The 19,349-nt window shown below is 43.9% G+C and overlaps 1 protein-coding gene across 3 annotated transcripts in view; it reads left to right on the top strand.

Annotated features, from left to right (window-relative positions):
* The window catches only part of NT5C2 (5'-nucleotidase, cytosolic II), a 59,887-nt gene that overhangs the window by 32,258 nt on the left and 8,280 nt on the right, over positions 1-19,349 (top strand). For all 3 annotated transcript variants that reach the window (XM_059851898.1, XM_059851899.1, XM_059851900.1), the window contains 5 exons: positions 13,807-13,924; positions 15,313-15,408; positions 16,721-16,812; positions 17,003-17,060; positions 18,294-18,387. In XM_059851898.1, coding sequence (XP_059707881.1) covers positions 13,807-13,924; positions 15,313-15,408; positions 16,721-16,812; positions 17,003-17,060; positions 18,294-18,387 — 458 coding nt within the window. The remainder of the gene's footprint in view (positions 1-13,806; positions 13,925-15,312; positions 15,409-16,720; positions 16,813-17,002; positions 17,061-18,293; positions 18,388-19,349) is intronic.

The following is a 19,349-nucleotide window of genomic DNA, read 5'->3' as shown; positions in this document are numbered from 1 at the left end:
GTGTTCTACTACCAGCATGTCTGAGAATGTCAGCTTGCCAGCTGAGAGCAGTTTTAGTATCATCATGTTACATTGCACATAAACTACAATTTCATGTGTTAATTTATAGAGTAGTACTTCTTAGAAGTATTAAATTAAAGAACATTTAACTCAAAAGAATTCAAGGCTATCTGATACAGCATTTCCACAGTGATTTTGTTTGCTTTCAAGCTAAAATTAGGTTAAACTTCAAATTTTTGTAAATAACTCCTCTTTTCCCCGGTTGTGCTTGTCTCTTTCCTTGCATAGGGTTGAGAAATACTGTTAATGGTTGGGTTGGCAAACAAGGTCTTTTTGTGTAGAAGAGCCTGAAGGTTTTAGTTTTTTGTCTGAGAAATGATGGACCTTAAATAGCTGAATTTGTAATCACAGTGATTACATCTAGAATTAATTTTGACTGCTGGGAAAATAAAATTAAAGGAAATTGAAATAACTCTCACAGGTTTTACATTTCTTGTTTTCCCATAAAGGATTGTTGATGTATTCTCATGGAGTGAATAAGATCTCTTACATGTATGGAAACTCCAGATCTCCCTAGGTTAATGTTCTAGATACAGTAATACTGGAGGCTCAGAAATCTGTGTTATGTATGAAACTGTCTGTCCTCTTACTATTCAGTCTGTTTGGGAATTTCATTTAGTACATAAAATAATGCTTTTTAAAGCTAGGTGTTACTGGGAGGCAAGTGGAAGGAGCAGAAAAAGCAGCAGGGGTTGACTGTGGTTTGTGTGCTTAGTTAAGTAGTTTCTGTTTAAAGTCTTGCAGCAGTTGACACAAGCAGGAGTCATCAGCTATTTCAGCCCTTGCTGTTAGTGGAGGTTAAGACAAGTTTCTGTGATGTTATGCAGCCCTTCATTCCCTGCCTCTGACCTTGCTGCCTGCCAGCCTGGGAGTGAGTCCCTGCCAGTTCCCTACAGTGCTCCTTGGGAAGCCACAGCGTTACACCCAGGGCTGAATTTGCTGTCAGGGCAGAACTGAGAATTATTGAACAATTCCTATTTAAATCAGAGAGATTGAAGGCCCTATTGCTGTTATTTTTTGTTTGCTAAATAGTAGTTTCATTTATTATCTGAATGATTCATCTCTGCTTATTCATCCAGCCAGAAGATCAACAGTCACTAACAATTCTGGTCTGCCTGCCTGTTTTCACCAGTGCTGTCAAAACTGCTCATGCTTTGGTAAAGGAAAATGTTGCATGCAATCCAAAAGATTCACAGCCTTCTCCGTTTTGTGTTTACTGCTAAGTGCAGAAAGTAAAATAAAGGTATGTCAGAGGAGAGTCTTCAAAGTGACACTCACCTGAGCCTGAGGAGTTGGTGACACCCATTGGAAATGCAGCAGAGAGAGATTGGTTTCACACAGCATTTTATTTGGCTGCTTCCCACTCAGTATGAGCTACACTTAATTATTGGATCTGGATCCAAGGCAGGAGGCCTTGGCATTACCAGCTCTTAAATGGGACAGGCTGCACAATGAGGTGATGGATAGATGTCCCTTGACAGGAGCAGAGCTAAAGCAGTGGGGTTCCCAAACTGGCTGTAATTTCACACTGGGCAGTTGGCAGATGGAGGGAGATAGTAAGAATTACAAACTCAATTGTGCTTGAAAAGATTCCTCTGTGACTACTCTTCTCCCAAAGTTACAGCCTTGTTGAAAGTTTATCTTCTATCTCTGAAGTAGATAAGAGGTAATATCAGTAGACAGGATGCTTTTGGAATGCTTTTCTTGTGCTTAATTCATTGCTGCTTCTGTGTTCTCCAGAAAGTGATAATGAAATTATCAATAGCTGCTGAAAATGGTTTCAATAAAAAGGAGGGGAAATGAGGCTTGAAAAATACTGGTTTTATTGTGTGCAAATGTGATTAATGCAACATAATCTGATTGGAATATAGCTTGTGTCCTGGAAACATTGCCAATTTAATGCCAAGGTTTGGTGCGCTGCAAAGATTTTATTGCAAAATTGCTTATGCTTTCAGCTTGTAACATTTCCCTTCTCATCACATGGGAAAAGATATGGGAAAGACTAAAGCTGTCTTTCCCAACTCAATCCAAAGTGCAACATGCATAAACAGGTTTTGCCCTTTCCTCAGGTAGGTGTTCGTGTCAAAGCCATCCTTGCAATTTGGAAGAGGAAATTTTTTCACACCCTCATCTCATTTTTTAAATGCTTTCCTTTACCTGTTGACTCTGGAAAAGATACACTCAGCCAGAAGGCAGAATTGGATTGTTGCTGTGTGTGATCTGGGAGAAACTGTGACAGCAGAATTGAGAGCTGGCTCTTCAGTCCATCTACTGTTTTTACTGTAGCTGAGTCTATCAGGTTCCTGTGTTTCAGTTTTGTTAAATTTTCATGAGAAATGGGAGTCATGAATTTGTACCTTGTATGACAAAAATTTCTGGATTGCTCAAATGAAAAACAAATCATAAATGTGGGAGTTTTATACATGAAAGATTGAGCTGAATACTTAAACTACTGAGCTTGTAAACAACTACAGTGTATCTGGATGTCAGTTCAGGCGCTGTTATTGTCTGTTTATTAGTGCTGAACTCGAATGTGAGTGTTCTAATGAGGTACTTCTGCTTAGGTTAAAGGTTTGCCTTTAGTTTCATCGTGATGTAAGGACCACAGGCTTTGAGGCTCTTTTGGGGAGATGCTAGGCAGTTTTGCTTCTTTCCCAGTTTGCTGGATAACGCCGTTCTTTGTGTCATACAGAAATAATGTGGTGGCTGGAGAAGAGAGTTGGTAGATGTGCAGGAGAAGCCTTCCAACTCTTCTAGCCAGGACTGGGAGATGCCCTGACTGTTGCACATCTGCTGTCTGCCTTTTCACATTTGCACATTGCCAGTTTGACAGGTGCAGATTTTGCAGATTTCAGAGGCAGGGTTAGCCATTGGTGTTTTAAAGCTAAGGGCAGACGGAGAAGCCAAATTGTTCCAAGTATGCTTTGAGCTGGATGTCTTTTCAAATACCAGTGCAGTGATTATTGTCCCTGCTCTCTTTGTGTTGCTGCTCTTCAGAGCCTGACCATTTAAAGCTGTGTAATGAGCAAATGAGGTCTGGAGCTGTGGGATCTCACATGCTGGCATTGGGAGCAAGGAGTGGAGAGAGCATGTGTTGCTTGCTCTGTCCCAGTAAATCACTGACTGACAAACTGCTAATCTGCTGTCTGGGGATTCTTGAAGAATCACAGTGATAAACAGAAGCTGCTGAAAGAACGAGTCTTCACAGTGTAAGGAAAGTTTCAAAAGCTGCTATATTCTGTGTTCTTGCTCTTAAAAACAAGATGATAACACCAAGCTGGGTCAGCAGGCTGTTAGTATACCAAGGCAAGCTCGATGAAAATAGGGAGGCATTTTTCAATCGAATCGACCCCCTTATCTAGTAATCTTAATACCACAACAGAAGTACTATTAAGTTGCAAATACCCTTGTGATGACTCCAACAGCTTACTCTGTAGGAGGAACCAAAGCTGAGAGTACAGAAGGCTTTAACTCTGAGATCACATGTGTGCCTTTGCTTTGTGAATGCCTTATTTTAGCACCACAGAAACTTCTGTATGTGGCTTCTTGCCAGCACGGGCACTTGTGCTGCATCTAAGTCCAGGTGCACACTGTTAAACAAATGTGTAGCCTTGGAGGCTCACTCTCTTCAATGAATATGGAGAAAAATAAGAGGCTGAATCTGTTTGGATGCTGATAAACCTGAAAAATGCCTTAGATATTTTATATTAATGACTTCTAGACCTTTAAGTAATTTGCTTCTTATTTCTAGATGATAGAAAATTATGTCTGAACCTGAAGCCCAAGCAACTATTTCTTCCCTGTTCGTAAGTCTTTACTGAAGAACTAAGCTCATATTTTGGCAAAGTAGTTTGTTTCCATGGAAATGCAGGGATATTTCCAATATGGGATTATAACTCGCAGTGGGCTGTATCTGAGAGGTAAATTGTGAAGGCCATTTGTTAAGCACAAAAAGCATTCTCTTGTGTCAGGGAAACGAAAAATTTCCTGTGAAAGAAGAGGTGACTCTGTAGTAATTTTTAAAATATTAATTCAGTGCAAAGGAAAGTTATACCAACTATTAAAATTTAGACAAACTGAAGTTTCCTTGAAATGCAGAGTCTGTCTGAGTTGCTTCTCTCAACATGCACAATGTGACCTCAGTGCTGCTGTTCTTACCTCAAGCCATTCATTTTTATTCAGCAGAAGAAATCTTTCCAACACTAAGCTCTGCTCTGCCAGCCTCTGAGGCATATTCAAACAGCCCAAATCTTTGTTACATTGAAGGCAAACAAAGTGCAGCAGCAGAGGGCTAAAAATATCTGGAATTTACCAATGAGAGCACTAATAAGCCTGCTTTGGGAAGAGTTAAAGCTGATGATACTTGACAACACTTGTTTTTAATACAAGCAGAAAGGCAGCACTGGAAACAACCTGAAGTGTGGACCCAGCAATTCACAGCCAGGCTGCACATTGAGTGCTGTGTCAGTCCTTGAAGCAACAACAAATCCTGTCTTCACACAGCCTGTTAGCATGCAGAGCGGGAGAAGGGGAGCTGATACAGTTCCAGGTTAGAGGTTTTAGAGCTGAAAGTTGTGCTGTGCACTTGGGGATGTTTGCAGGAGCATTAGAGGGAAGGAATTTTCCACTGCTCTTAGGTTGCAGTGGGTGCGTCGCTGCTTTCTGGGCTCTGCTGCGGCTGGGGACTGCAGAGCCCTGGTGCTGCTCTGGAGGGGAGCTCTGGTTTCCAGCCAGAGCCTCGAGTTTGGTGTGGTCAGAAAAGGGTGCCAGGGAGCCACTGGAGCTCACATCCAAAGGATTCAACCCTCTGATGATTAATGACCCTTGCCTTAATTTCTGTTATCAGATTTACTGTCAAAAACATCTGGGAGCACAAAGGTGCTGTGCAAGATCTGGCTGCTCATGTAGGGCAGAGCAGCTCGTTTGTTAAGCATACAAAAGTATTCTGGGATGCACCTGGAGGTTTTGTCAAGGTATTGTTTGCTGATCACTACAGACACATAATTTTTAATGAAATAGAAAAGGCACATTAAATATTGAAGTGTGCTTTAAAGCTAAGCTTTGTCTTACTGCCCAGGTCACTTCTGTGTTTGAAAAGGTTTCTATGGGTAAGTGAAAATTATACTCAATCTGGCAGCAGTTTCTTCTCATTTAGACTGAAAAAAACAAAAATTCAAAAAAAAACCAGTGTTGCTACCCATTTTGTTTGGTATTATGAAAAATCAATTTAAATATAGGCTGAAATGCTGCAATTCTACTTTCCATAGTACGGTGCATTTTTATTTATGGTTTAGAGCTTAAAATCAAACCCCAGGAGACAAGAGGACTGGAGACTGTTCCTAATTGGTTTTCAACTCATTTTGACTGTAGACAAACCCTTTATGGTCAGAGTTCAGCCGAGTTCATAAACAAATGGCAAGTCAGAAGTTCACCACGTTCCTAATTGAAAACATGTGAGTTGTCCCATGGATTTCATTTGGGATTTCTTGTGGTTGCAGCCAGGCACGTTCACCACTGTGTCCGTTTGTTTACAGGCACTGAGCTCCCAGGTCAGCACAGCACAAAGGTGCTCATTGCCTGCACAAAGGGCACGTTTATGTGGGCAGAGATGACCCAAACCACTGCTGGACACACCAGAGCTTTAAATAGGAGTGTTTTTGCCTTCATGGCCAGTGAGGATACTGTGACGTGAAATGCCTTCAGTGGCTGTGGCAGGAGCTGAGGGTAACACTTGATGTGTTATTGGAAAGAGAGATACAAGGCAGGGGGATCTGGAGGTCTGTGCTTATCCCCGTTTCTGGGATTGCCAAGCCAGCTGAGTGTTTCTACAGAGGGTCCCACAGTACAGGTACCTCTGCAGGGTTTGTAGTTCTCATGGGAAAGAAAATCCTCAGCTTTATTTCCAGTGCAGAGTGACAGCACCCTGCCAGGCTGTGCAAGCCAAGCGTGAGTCTGGGCTCCCATCAGAGCTGAGCAGTCTGACTGCACTGTCAAAACTGAGGGTAGTTAACACCCAGGTGTGAAACTTAAACATGACATTTCAGATTCCTTCCTGTGTAAGTAATGAAATATTTTAACATGGAGAGCAGCATAGCTTGAGAAACCTTAGCATTCCCCTTTTGTTGCATTTCAGTGGCAGTGCCTGACAATACCTGCCTGATTAAAAAAGACCCAGTAACACAGAGGCTGAAGTCATTAGTATGCTGGAGCAGAAATCCTCCTCCTTTCCACTTGTATATGAAAAGTGGCTTTGCTCTGTAACAAATTTTGAAGATAAGATACCCTGAAAGGAGGGTCAGTGTGTACGGGTCAGATAGCATTCCTCACTACATGGTTACTGCTGGGGATCATCAGAGACCTCTGGCCCTACAGCTGAGACACTTTCCCCATACTATGGCAGTATGTGAAATGCTTGCCCAACACTTGCCCAACACTTAAAATGTACTTAAAGTACATTTAATTGGTATTGTTATTTCAGTGGGGTTTGGATTTTAATTAAGTCCAGTGTCCCAAACACCTCCAGGACTGGTCACTGGCTGATTCCCTCTGGATTCTCAGCTGGAGTTGCAGATTAGATGATCAGAATTGCCAAGTAATGACTGTTTGGAGCTTGTGTGAAATAGCCAGTGGTGTTGATATTGTAGAGGGGTGACTGTCACAGCCACAGTGTAGTGGACACCAAATGCCTGACTTTGGAGCCATGTGTAGGGGAGATACTGACAGAATGGAGAATTCTGGGGCAGAGCTATCCTGTTCTGGGACGCTAGGATCTCATTTGATAGACATTGTTGAGGCAGGATACATAGATATTTGTACTGTTGGAGGGAGTGGGTTTGTAAAAGGGGATCTCAGTCCTCAAGGCTTTAACTGAGCAGTTTTTGTCAGTACAACACTGATACAAATCTATTCCTAATACACACTTGCATACTTGGCGAACCAAACCCACTACGCATTACTTATTTGTGGTGCAATTCAGAGCAACACTTTGATCCTGCTGTGTAAGTCAGGTTTGTGTAATTTCAGATATGTATTTGTACAAGCTTAATTATGCATGTTGTGCCTGAGACCTATAAATCTGGATGGTGGCAGCTCTCCACCTGCCCATGTATGTCCCTAACTGCCTGATTTGCATGCCTTACTCACTGGAGAATAAGCAGCAACTGAAAAAACCTGTTTTTAGTTATTTTGCTTTCATTTCTTCAAGACTTAACACAAAGTAGTTGGGCTGCATTTCCTGTGCTTCAGAGAAAAGGCAAAACCCTGTGCATCATGTGTCCACATTTTGGCTTATCTGTCTTCAAGAACCCAGAGAGTAGGTAGCATTTCTCAAGATTGAGTATTTGTTAAAGCTTTTTGCAACCTTTTGGGAGGAGGTCATCACCTCTAGTTTAAGAAATACTGATCTTATCTGGACACCTGTAAGTCAACAGCACAGGCAGCATGGGGAAGACAGCACCTGGGTGGGGAAGGGCTCGAGACAGTGTGTGCCCAAGGGATCAGAGCCAGGATGCACCACCTGCAGGAAGCAGCTGCTCCTGTCAAGTGCCCTGACAGTGGGGTTTGGTTTGGGGGGCATCACAAGCACCTCTCCCTGGGCTGTTCTTGCCTTCCAGCTGGAAGGAAAGGCAGGTGAGGAATTGGCAGATGGAAGGGATGAAGCTCCTTCAGGAGGTGGTGGGGCATCATAGGAGAGCAACAGATGGAGAAAAACCAGAGGCAGGCGCAAATGGTGCTTCAGGTCATCATCCTGGCTCTGCCTCCCTGCCTGGAGGAGCTGCTCTCTTCTGTTGTAGCAACCTCCTGAGCTTGTTTTTCCCTTCCTAAATGAGGGTTCTGATGAAGGGCAGATGCTTCCTCAAAGCTGCCTTGGTGGTATGGGAAGTCAGTGTGTTGTCACTGTTCCCAGTTCAGGGCTTTTCCCAGCACCAAATCCATAGTGATTGGAAATAAAATGGCAGGCAGGACTGCTTGCAGGTGTGCAGTTTGAGACAGCAAATACATCTCACAAATGGGAGATGACTGAAACAGTGCAGAAATGGGTCATTATTTTAACTTCAACTCCTGCTTCCCTCCCAAGATCCATGAGTACCTTGCGAGAAGTGTTGGCAAGCCCTGGAATAAACCATGTCACATCTTCAATGAGAAGCGCCCTTGCCTGAATTTTTGTGTGTGGGAGCAAAAAGGGAAGATACAGGCAGCCCCTAAAGGGTTTTCTCCTCCCCACAGCTTAAGCAGAGCCATCACATGCACTTCAGCCTTCCCCAGCTATTCAATTTGAAACAAAACAGGCCTTAAACGTTTATTTTCAGAGAAGCCTTCCAGGTGGTCTGCATACTTTTGTGGGTCATTTTTGCAACATGATTCCAACCACTTCAGCTTTGTATTTAGTGCAAATTGGATCTCAAAGATAATTTTGATTCCTCTGTAAGTTGCAAAGTAACCCTGATGTTCTCCCTGTGTGTGCTTGCCAGTGAGAGCCCAGCAGTGCAGCTCTGTGTTCAGGTTTGGTGCTGGCTGTGCTGTGGCGCTGTGCCTGTCCCAGGCTATGTTTAAATGCAGACACGCCCACAGACTGACCCGGTGTGCGAGGCTCTCGCTGGGAGCACCTTCAAGGTGTAGGGCAAAATTCTCTTCTCAGCTTCCCGGAGTAGCTCCTGATTCAGTCTCCCAAGTCTCCTGCATTGTCACATGCAGGCACTGTGTGCTGTGAAAGGGTGTCCTGAAAGGAGTAATTTGTCTCTGACTGTGGAATGGACCATAATGGCAAAGCCGCAAAAAGAGCACCAGACCTTTTCTTGAACCAGTTCCTCTGTGTCTGAGAGAAACATGAAGGATTTGTACCACCTGGGCAATGTGCTTGTAGCCTCTTCCTCCTAGTTATCCCTGAGCTGATGATCTAAGACTGCTTTGTGGATATGAGGACAGAATTTTGCCTGTGGGATGCACGATTACCAACTGTGCCTCTTCTGTAAATCAGTTGTAAGTGTATTTGGAATAACTGCCAGGTCAGCTTCTGAGCTTGCCAGAGGACAGAGCTCCAGCAGACACAGTCCCACATGGCACAGAGCTGTTGCAGTTTTAAAATCAGTCTGATTTTTTTCTTTAACAGGGGAGCCCAGTGTAACTCCGTCAAGCCTGGAGTGACACTCTGAATCTGCATCTGCCTCATGTGAGTTAAAATCCTGGCAGCAGCATTTTGCATAAGCTGGAGCCTCTGTAGAGAGCTTTTTTTTTTCCTTTTTCTTTATTTTTTTTTCCTTTTCAGGAAGGCTATAAAATTGTAACTGTATGTGTCTTGGCAGCAAAGGTAAACACAATCACAGAAATGCATGAGAATTGCATACCTTACTGCACAACCCCTGCTCATTCCAGACCAGCTTCCCTGCTAGCACGCCCTGTGTCAGTCAGGGATCACTCGTCACAGACCTGAAGGCTTGCAGTGTTCACTCTGGGGTACTGCTTTTTACCTTTTAATGGTGTATTGTTAAGCCAAGTAATGGTATTAAGAGGAAGCTGGAATGCTGTCAATTGGCTTCTGTTTTTTTTAAAACCTTTTGTTGTTTTCTTTCCACCGTGGTTGCATAATCCATGAGCACTGGGTGCTGATTGCCCTGTGCTGCTGAAGCATCTGCCTGTGTTGGAACAGGACTATTAAAATAACAATTCCTCTGGAGCTGAGGACTTGGCTTTGTGGCAGAGACGTGGCCATCAAGCAGTAAGAACAAGAAATCAGAATAAGTCGTAGCATGTGCTTTGGTTTTACTGTCATCTCATGTGTGTTGGGCAAGGGTGGTGTGAAACTGTGTTTGTGGCTCTGCCTTCTCCCCTGTCACAGAGCTGGGAATGCTCAAAGACTGTGCCCTTCTCAGCTGGGTGAAAGAGCTGGGCACAGGAGACTGCGTGGCAAATAGCTGAATTCATGACGTTGCCATGACACACAAACTATCTCCATCAGAGGTAACAGGATTCAGCAACCAGGTCTGAGGGAGGGGATATTCCAGCTAAGTTTAAAACCATGTTTTCATCATGCAGCTGCAGAAAAAAGTATTGATCTGTCCTCTCCACTCTGTTTTCCTCATGGCTGCCTGAAGACATGAGAGAGAGCAACCAGCCCTGAGTACAATGTTGAAATAATGGGGTAACACCTGTAACTGGGGCATCTTCCCCAAATGTGCTGCCAGAATTGCAGTGATGTCAGCCTGTCCTTTCTTGATCTGAGGAGGTGGATGGTTTGTTTGCCCGGAGGAAGCTCCAGTTACTCAAATAATGTCAGGGGGTTGTGGCTCATTCCAGTTGATGCAGGCAGTGCTGTGGTGTAGGGTGCTGTCAGGGTGGCCTCAGGGAGCTCTCAGTCTCTTCCCAGCTCTGTGTCTAATTAAAGGAAAGTTTACCTGGAACAGTAAGTGTGCTGGTAACTAGAGAACATTTATTGTCCTTTCAGGAGTCCAGTTTCGTGTGTCTCTGTTTAGTTTATGTGTCAAGAAGGCTCTCATTTCCCAGATATTGTGGAGTAGTAGAAAAATAGAGATGGGATCTGAGGCATGAATGAGCTAATAGTTTAGTGTTATTCAAAGAGACATCAAGGAAGAAAAATCTAGGGCTTGAGAGGTAAGGGGAATAACTGTCCTCCCAAAAGAAACATTTAGATTAATCCTAATTAATGTACTGCCTCAGCAGAGACTTGGGATGATGAAAGCTGAGGGTGATACCTCTTCTTCAGCCTTTTTCCTAATGGTGCTTCAGCTTGTTTCCTTAGCGAGTTAAAAGGAGGTCTGTGGTGATTTTCTGAGATGGAGAGGCAAATACAGAAAGAAATAAATTGAGCGAGCGTATTTTGTGAGCAGCTGACCTTGTGTCCCACACAGCTGTTCCCTGGTGGAGTGTTAAAAAGATACACAGATTGCTCATCAGAAAGCCCTACAGTTTCCCTGGAAAGGCTCTGCTGGAGCTGTGGATGAACCACTTCTGCTTGTCCAGAGGAGATGCCAGTGTGCTCCTGCCCAGGTTCCTGTCTGGGCAGCATCACTGTGGTTGGTGACTTCAGAAAGACCAGGGCTTCCTCAGAGAAATGTTTTGTTTGAAGAGATGTATTATGGATGAAGTTGATAGCATGGTCCATTTCCCAGGGGGCTGAGAAGGAGGAGTGCAGCAGCTTCAGGGACAGAGTGGGGGGAGCTCACTTAACGGGGAGCTTTACAGAGCTTTGACATTCTGAGACTATGTGCAGGTGTACTTATAAGAGTTTTCCTTGGGAAGGGCCTTTACTGTCCTGAATCAGAGGAATTCTTTGTTCCAGATGATGCTCTGGTGTCACTCTCACAATTTTGTTCATCACCTAACTGCCTATTGCTCCCTCCAACTCTAGCTCACTCCCCAGAATTGCCTTGTCAGTCACTGCTTTCCTCATTAGCTGCACCTTTTGATTGCTTATTCCTATCTATAGCTCAATCAATCCTTCCTTTCCTAAAGGATAGAGAAGACTACGTGCATTGAATGTTGTATCATGTTGTTGGTGTTTGCCATTGGTAGAATGCTGCTTGGAGATTTTGATAACTGCTTTATTGATTTTACTTATCTGTTTAAGACCATTACAGGTTTGCTTATTACATGTTTAATGCTGTTAGTTTAATGGGGAAAATTAACTCTTGGGATTCTGGTACTTTTTTAGGTTATTAAGAGAAACTGGAGCCTTCTGTCACGGGTACTGTGATCTCAGTCTTCTGACAGTCTTGTTTCATCTAAAGTCATTGCCTTTTTAATTTTTTTTTATATTTTATATCTTTTCTTTCTCCTCTCAGATTAAACTTCTGTATCCCACAGTATATCTGTATATATGCTGGTGATTGCTGGGCAATGTATAGACAATGTGTATTAATATATATCATGAGGCCCACAGATGTGTTGGATCTCTCTCAGGAAAAGAATCTGTTCTCTCATTTATTGTGTAACTTGCACATTTTCAGCTAAATTTGAAATATTCAAGTATTGGAGGCAGTTGGACCCATTAAACCCATGGTAACCCTCATTGCAGTCAAGGGTTGTATTTATTTATCTTAGGACCAGTTTAAGACAGCAACATTATGGTATCCCACTCCTAAGGGGAAGGGAGCACCCAGGATTTGTAGATGCTCGTGGTTGAAAGGAATGACAAAAGTCAGGGCATCCACAGAAGCTTACAAAGTTTTATTAGTAAATTACACTTGTCTTGAGAATTGGTATGTTAATCCCTGGCCTTCTAGTATAAGCACACAACAGTGGGGGTTGGATGAAGGGGTTGGGTAAAAGGGAAAAAAGAAAGAGATGAATTGAAGAGGGGAAGAGAGAGAGAAAGGAAGAAAGTGAGAAAAAGAGATCACCAGTCCCGGCAGCAGCACTGATGATGTGCCCAGTGTCCTGGGGCACACACACCCCAGGGCTTTGTGGGGGTATCTTTTTATGGATGAGTCTTCCCCACCTTTAAAGCAGGGCTCTTGTTTTCTATGGAAATCAGTTACCATGTGCACTCCATTCTTCCAGACCTTTCTGAAAATGGGTTGGAGGTTCTTGGGTGGTCTTGATCTCCTCCATACAGTCCATGCTCACTTCTCGACCTCATTCCTGCACTGGAGCTGTGCTGTGCTTATCTCTGGGAGCCAGAACAAGGACATTTGCTCCAGAAAAGTGCTGTCCTTACCTCCACATAGCCCCCTTCTCCAGCCACATCCTGTTCTTTCTCACAACATGTTATTACCAACAATCCCTGGCTGTTATTGCCAACAATCCGTGGTCAGCTTCAGGACTATCCAGCTGTCTCAGTGTTTGAAACATGCACATTAGCCCCTTATCTTCTGGGCTCATGCAGACGTGCAGTGAGCGTAAACACACTGCCAGAGAAACCCTGTGATTTCCATCTGTCCTGATTGCCTTTTAGATGTAATTTAATGATCTGATTAAACAGTAACATTTTCAGCACATGGGAAGGTCATTTGCAGGAAGAAGAGAGGCTGCATGGTAGGAATGGCTTAGTTGAACAAGTCCATTTCTTTTTCATGGAGTGAAGGAAAGGTGTGTGTCCCAGATGAGCAGCTCCTCTGACATGTGAGAGCAGTGAGCTTGCTTTTAAAAGTAGCATTTTGTTGCACAGGATAATAATGAACAGATTTTTTGCAGTTCCATATGGTGTTATTAACAAACAAATCATATGTTAACTTGACAGCTCTACCTTCATGCTAACTGAATCTGCAGCAAGCATTAATTCCCCTGATATGAAATCCGGAGCAATACTGAGCTTTGGGATTGTATCCAGAGCAGTTACAGTAGCACAGAAGTGATGAATTTCAGGCTTTCTAACCTCCAATACATGTGCTCCTGCAATTTATTGGTTTCTTTATCAGCTTTGCAAAAATATAGCAAACCAAAACCCTGTTGGAGCAGATACAACAGGGAGTGTTCATGCATCTGCCTAACAGGACTGCAGGGAGAGGAGCTGCTGTTTGAGGTACATTTTTCCTGATGCAGAGAGCTATGATAAACTGATGGATATTTCATCTGGTGCTCTCTGCTGCTGAAGTTGAAACTGCAGCTCTGCTTCACTGCAGCCCTGGGGCAGGAGCTAATTCCACCACGCTCTGGGCTGGGGAACCCGAGGCATCAAAGGAGGGAAGGGTATGTGGAGGAGGGAGAATGGGTACATTACTTTTAATTGCCTTCTTGTTTAATCCCCTAGCTGTTTTCCAATTTTCTAACTGAAATCTCATCTTGGTACAGTGTATAAATCCCCTGAGTACGAATCTCTTGGATTTGACCTGACCGTAGAAAGATTAGTTTCCATTGGATACCCTCATGAGCTGCTCAATTTTGTGTATGATCCTGCATTCCCTACCAGGTAAATGACTCATGGATACCAACCCTGCCTGTCCAGGCCCCCAGTGCTTGTTCTGTGAAGTTCACAGGCAACATGTGAGGCCAGCCTTTCAGTTGTGGATGTAAAGTCTGTGGCTGGCCACAGATCATGGGGAAGGGAGAAGACTAATCCAGTATGTGGGGGGCCTTTGCACACATGGACCCTTGCTAGCAAAGAGGGAGTGTGCAAAAAAAAAAAAAAACCCTACTGAAAACACGGGCCAAAAATAGCCCTTCAAAGCAAAGACAGCAGAGACACAATTGGATTGGGAGTGAAATCAGAATCAGGGGGAGGATGAGCCTTTACTGTCCAAGAGGCTGCTGGGATGTCTCAGAACATTTTTCTTTAATGATTTTAATTAGTAGTGTTGTGGTGCATAAGACATCCTGAAAATTAAGGTGACAGTAAACAAGAATAGAAGTGGGACCAATCAAGTTTTCTTATCAAGATTAATCAAATGTCAAAAACACTTATTTAGTAACTTTTTGATTTTCTAATTTTACACTAAGTTAATGGTGCAAAATTACTAAATTCCTATATTTTCTCTTCTGGTGGGAGAGATAAAAAGGACATTATTTTGGAGAAAGCTTTTGATCTAACTCTGCACCTTCAAGTTCTTTCCACTTGTGCCTTTGCTGTATTTTGCTTCTTTGACTCCTTTGGAGTTTCTTCACAAAAGACTGGACCAGAGGGTCTGTTGGTTTGTTCCAGTTTAGGTCTGGCAGCCTCCTTCCTTCCCTCCTCAGCACGTTTTACACCGAGAGCTGCTGCTGGCTGTGTCCTTGCCTGTAACGAGGCATAGCCCTCACAAACCTGTGATGAGACCTCTGTTAAATCCACCACCTTCATTCCAGGGAGGGGACAGAAGGGGTATCTCTGTGGGAAGGCTGTGTTTGCCAGATGCAAGCTGCTAGATAAATGAGACAGAGTTTTGCCAGTCAGAACTGGGCACTTCCAAAGTGATGTGCCATGGTTACATGCCCCATCTGGCTTTGTCTGTGACAGAGCCATGAAAAAGCAAAGAGAAATTCCTTTATCACACCTCACTGTTCCTGCAGCCCGACAGGGGTGTCAGGTTAGTGACCCTGTGGAAGAGGCCCACAGCTCCCCTGGTAGATGCCCAGCTGAGCCTCTCAGGTTAAACCCTTTGGGGAGCAGGCCAGCTGTCTCTGCTGCCTGGTGATGCTGGGCTCTGGTTGCTCACCTGCTGCCAGCTAAAAGGGACAGTAGGGACCCCATCATAACAGCAGCTCTGTTCTAATGCCCCATGCCAAGTGAGCAAAGCTGTTCTAGAGCTGTTGTAAGTGCTGTTAAAATGGTCACCCCTTAATGCACTTTCCTTTACATATCCTAAATTGCTTTCTTAACAGAGGCCTGGTGTTTGACACCCACTATGGAAACCTGCTGAAAGTTGATGCCTATGGGAACCTCTTAGTATGTGCACATGGCTTTAATTTCCTCAGAGGGTGAGTGCAGCCTCTTGGCTGTTCTTTTTGACTTAATACACTCTATTGTGTCAATGATCCTCAGGGCACCCATTGTACATGGAATTGCAGGGACTCTGCTAACAGCAGAGGCTGTGTTGGTGTTCCTGCAGCTCCCGGATCAGCTGTGAGTGAACTGAGGGTCTCAGGTACAGCAACAGCCCAGATGTTTACAAGGGAAAGGGCTGTGCCACTGCAGGCACATCTGTAGTGAGCTGGGAATAGAGAAACACGTGCTGTGGAAGTTGTTGGGATCATCCAGGGGTTGTTCACCTGTCCTGGCACAGTTCAATGTCAGCAGCTTGTCAGTCAAGACAAAGCCATTGTATGAGGACCATTGTATGTATGGTGCCCCATGAGACTGTCAGCTCCACAGCCATTGCTAAGAAAGTTTGAGGGCCTGAGCTGGTTCAGGTAGGAACAATCTTGCCCTACCCCTTCGTGTTTCTGACCTTTGAGGGTGTCAGAACTGAGCACTGCATGCCATTTCCTGCAGCCTTCCCTGGCTGCTTGTGTCTCTTGTCCCAGAGAAGGTGCTTTAGGAAGCAGAGAGAACTGCAGTGCCGTGTTCCTGATGTGTCCCAGCAAATCCTCACTCCCACTTTCCTGCCTTCATATGCAAGGGCATATGAATGGAAGGCAAGCCAAGCTCAGGGACCCCAGGGTGACAAACCTTGTCATTGCAGGCCTCTAAGTCCTTGCATCAGGACTCCAGAAAAGCCCTTTTGTGTGCATTCAAGTTCCTCTTTGAGCCTAAAGTGATCTTCAGTAGCTCCAGAAATTCGGGAGACCAGAATAATGATATGACTTCAGTCATTGCCACCCTGCTGATGAATTGCACAGGGCCCCACACAAGCCTCCTGCAGCAAAGCCCTGCACACCCCTGGCTGAGAGCTGCTGGGAGAGTGGAGAGCAACACATGGAAAGTTGGGGGAGAGTTTAAGATAAGCAAACAATGAAAGTGAAGATGATTTAAAGCATCCTCCAAGCCAGCAGCGTAGGGCTTAAGGTCAAGCCGTGGACTCTGGACCGCTCTCTGTCCCTGGGTGGGCTCAGTTTGCTGACTCAGTGATGAGGGCTTGGTCCTGGCTCTGCTGGAGTCAGCACGGCCCAGGGAACACCCCTGGATGCACTTTTGCTCTTCTGCCAACAGTGCATGTGGGGAAGCTGGGTGTTGATTAAAGCACAGCAGACTTTGGTTAGTGAGCCCTGCTGCAACTCCGTTTTGCAGGTCAGCAATTTTATCTTCTTCATGTTTTGTGGTTTCACTCTTCTCCGCTTTATTTATTCTCAGGCCTGAAACACGGGAGCAATATCCAAATAAATTTATCCAGAGGGATGACACAGATAGGTTTTACATTTTGAACACGTTATTCAATCTACCAGGTGAGTCTAATGTGAGCCAATACACGCCTTTTCTGTGCCTGTTAAGCTAATAAAGCGTTGCTGATGTTGTACTCTGCTTATCTATTTGGGGTTTTTTTGCATGAATTTTCTTCCTTTGGGCACAAGGGCTAAAGTTAGCTGGCTGTATGATGTTATCCTTGTCTTATAATCTCTTTCTGTTTCCTTGCAGAGACCTACCTGTTGGCTTGCCTGGTGGATTTCTTTACTAACTGTGACCGGTACACAAGGTTCGTATTCCCTCCACTCTGAGATGATGATGGAACAGGAAGATTGATATTATTTTATACAAGAGCAATACAGCACAGATGGAGCTGCTCTTAATATCAAAACCTAAGTGGTTTTGGTGGGCCTCCTATACTTTTGTGGTGCTTAGTTGATCTGTGTTTACAGCAGAGGGTGGTTATGGAGGTTTCCTTCAAGGGTACAGCAGAACCAGCTTACTGACTGACATTGGTATTTGGGGCAGCATCTAGGACTGCACACTTTTTACAGGGTGATTACAGGCACCATTCAGTTCATTTTGAACCTGCGTCCATTGGAGCCATATCTGAGCTGGTAACTGAAAGGCTGAATTTCCTCAGCCAGTTACCACAAGTGCTTCATGTCGTAATAAAGGACATTGCACACTTAGAGGTGAAGTGCTCAGTGTGGTATAAAAGGCTGTTTGTGCAGCAGGAGTATCTACCTTGCTGTCAAAAACATATAAGCATAAAAAGAAGCTGTGGTTTGAACTGGCAGATGTGAATGCTCCTGTGCTGCTCATCACCTCATATGATGGGTCATCTTTGCATGTATGTGAGTGGAAGGCAAAGATTTAATGTGATTTCACCTGGGAGCAGAGGAACTGTTTATGCTGGCAATCCATCAGGTGAAGTACCTTTTCTCAGGAGAGGCATGATGATTGCTGTCATAATAAATACAGCTCTGTGTAATCCTTCTTATTTCTTCTGATGCAAGCTGTCATGCTGTCTCAAAGATACCTCCAGAGTATCTTGTAATTTCTAATGTTAATTTTAAGTGTTCAACGTAGAAGCAGTTCCTCCTCTCAGCAACATTGCATTTAGTTGATTTCCATGACTCTCCATTCTTCACTGCTGGAAAGAGGGAGAAGGAGCACCACTGTTTATTTCCTCAGTACCATTCATCTTCTGTTAAATGCTGCAAATGGCATTTTTGCAGTTTTCTGCAATCTTTTTACCTTCTTATACTGTGGGTGAGAAGTAAGAGTTACAGGCACAGAAAGCTGTGGTACTGCTGTGGAGGCACAGACATTCCTGGTCCTGTTAAACAGTGGTTGTAGCCTTCTTTCAAGTCTGAGCTGCAGTAAAGTAGTAGATAAGAAACCATGATGGTAAGATGAAAACGCAAGCTCCAAACAGCATTTTGAGCTGTCTCGCTCCTTGGTGTGTTTCTTACCTGCTGTGACTGACTGCTAAAATCTCTCTTCTGTCTCCTCACAGCTGTGAAACAGGGTTTAAGGATGGAGACCTCTTCATGTCCTTCCGGAGCATGTTCCAGGATGTCAGAGATGCCGTTGACTGGGTTCATTACAAGGTGACTGCAAGAACTCCGTGGGTTGTAACTGGGTTGGAGGGGCTGGTTTGGAACTCCTGAGCTCAGATGTTCTCTGCCTGCTTTGCCGCCTAGTGAGCAAATAATAGATTGCAATTGTATGGGAGTAAGTCAAGATCTCAGCTGCCCTCCTAGTGGGAACATATCTGGCTTGGATTCCTATTCTTTTTTATTGTGCCCAGATTTAATTTTTGTACTGTAATTCATGGGTTTTAGAGTGTGATGCCATGAGGGTGTTTGCACTTCAAGTCCACAGCTTGTACATTGTCCTGAATTATTAAAGCAATATTCTACTGTAAATTGTTTACATTGGCACTATCCTGTGTTGTCTAAAAAGTACTGGCATTAAAGAGATAAATAGATTAGCTGTTCTCTAATTAGAGAAAAGCATTTCATCTTCTGCACACACTTGTGCACAAATTTAGAGTATAATTTTGTGAGCATTAGCATATGGCTAAAGACCTGATTTTCTTGTTCTCCCTCATTCAAGCAATCTGTTGGGTGGGATGGAGAACCATCACAGGAGAACTCTGCTCGCAGTTTTACTTGTGGTGGTCCTTTTACCCATGCAGAAGTCAGGAATCTATTTTTCTTTCCTTATGCAGTGTTGTGTGATACATGTTGGAGTTGGCCTTTGACTAAAGCATTATGGTCAGTGTTGGAGACAGGTCGTTAACTGTCTTGTTTGGTATGGCAAATCTATTTTTTGTTTGTTTCTATTGTATTCCCTTCTGAAAGGGTTAAAATGCTGTTGAAGTGGATTATTTACCATGGTGAGGGAATCGATGGATCACAGAGTTTGTGATGGTCCCTGCTACTCAAAGCCTCTCATCTCTAGAGTCACTGGTTCAGATTCGCCCTGGTTTGTACTTTCACAGCATTTTAAAGTGTGAAAGTTGGCATTACTTTGTTGTCTCTTACATCATAAGTTTCCATGACCTCAC

Source organism: Haemorhous mexicanus, chromosome 7, assembly GCF_027477595.1.
Source record: "Haemorhous mexicanus isolate bHaeMex1 chromosome 7, bHaeMex1.pri, whole genome shotgun sequence".
Classification (NCBI taxonomy): Eukaryota; Metazoa; Chordata; class Aves; order Passeriformes; family Fringillidae; genus Haemorhous; species Haemorhous mexicanus.
The sequence above is the reverse complement of the archived record's forward strand: the minus strand, read 5'-3'. Positions and strand labels throughout refer to the sequence as shown.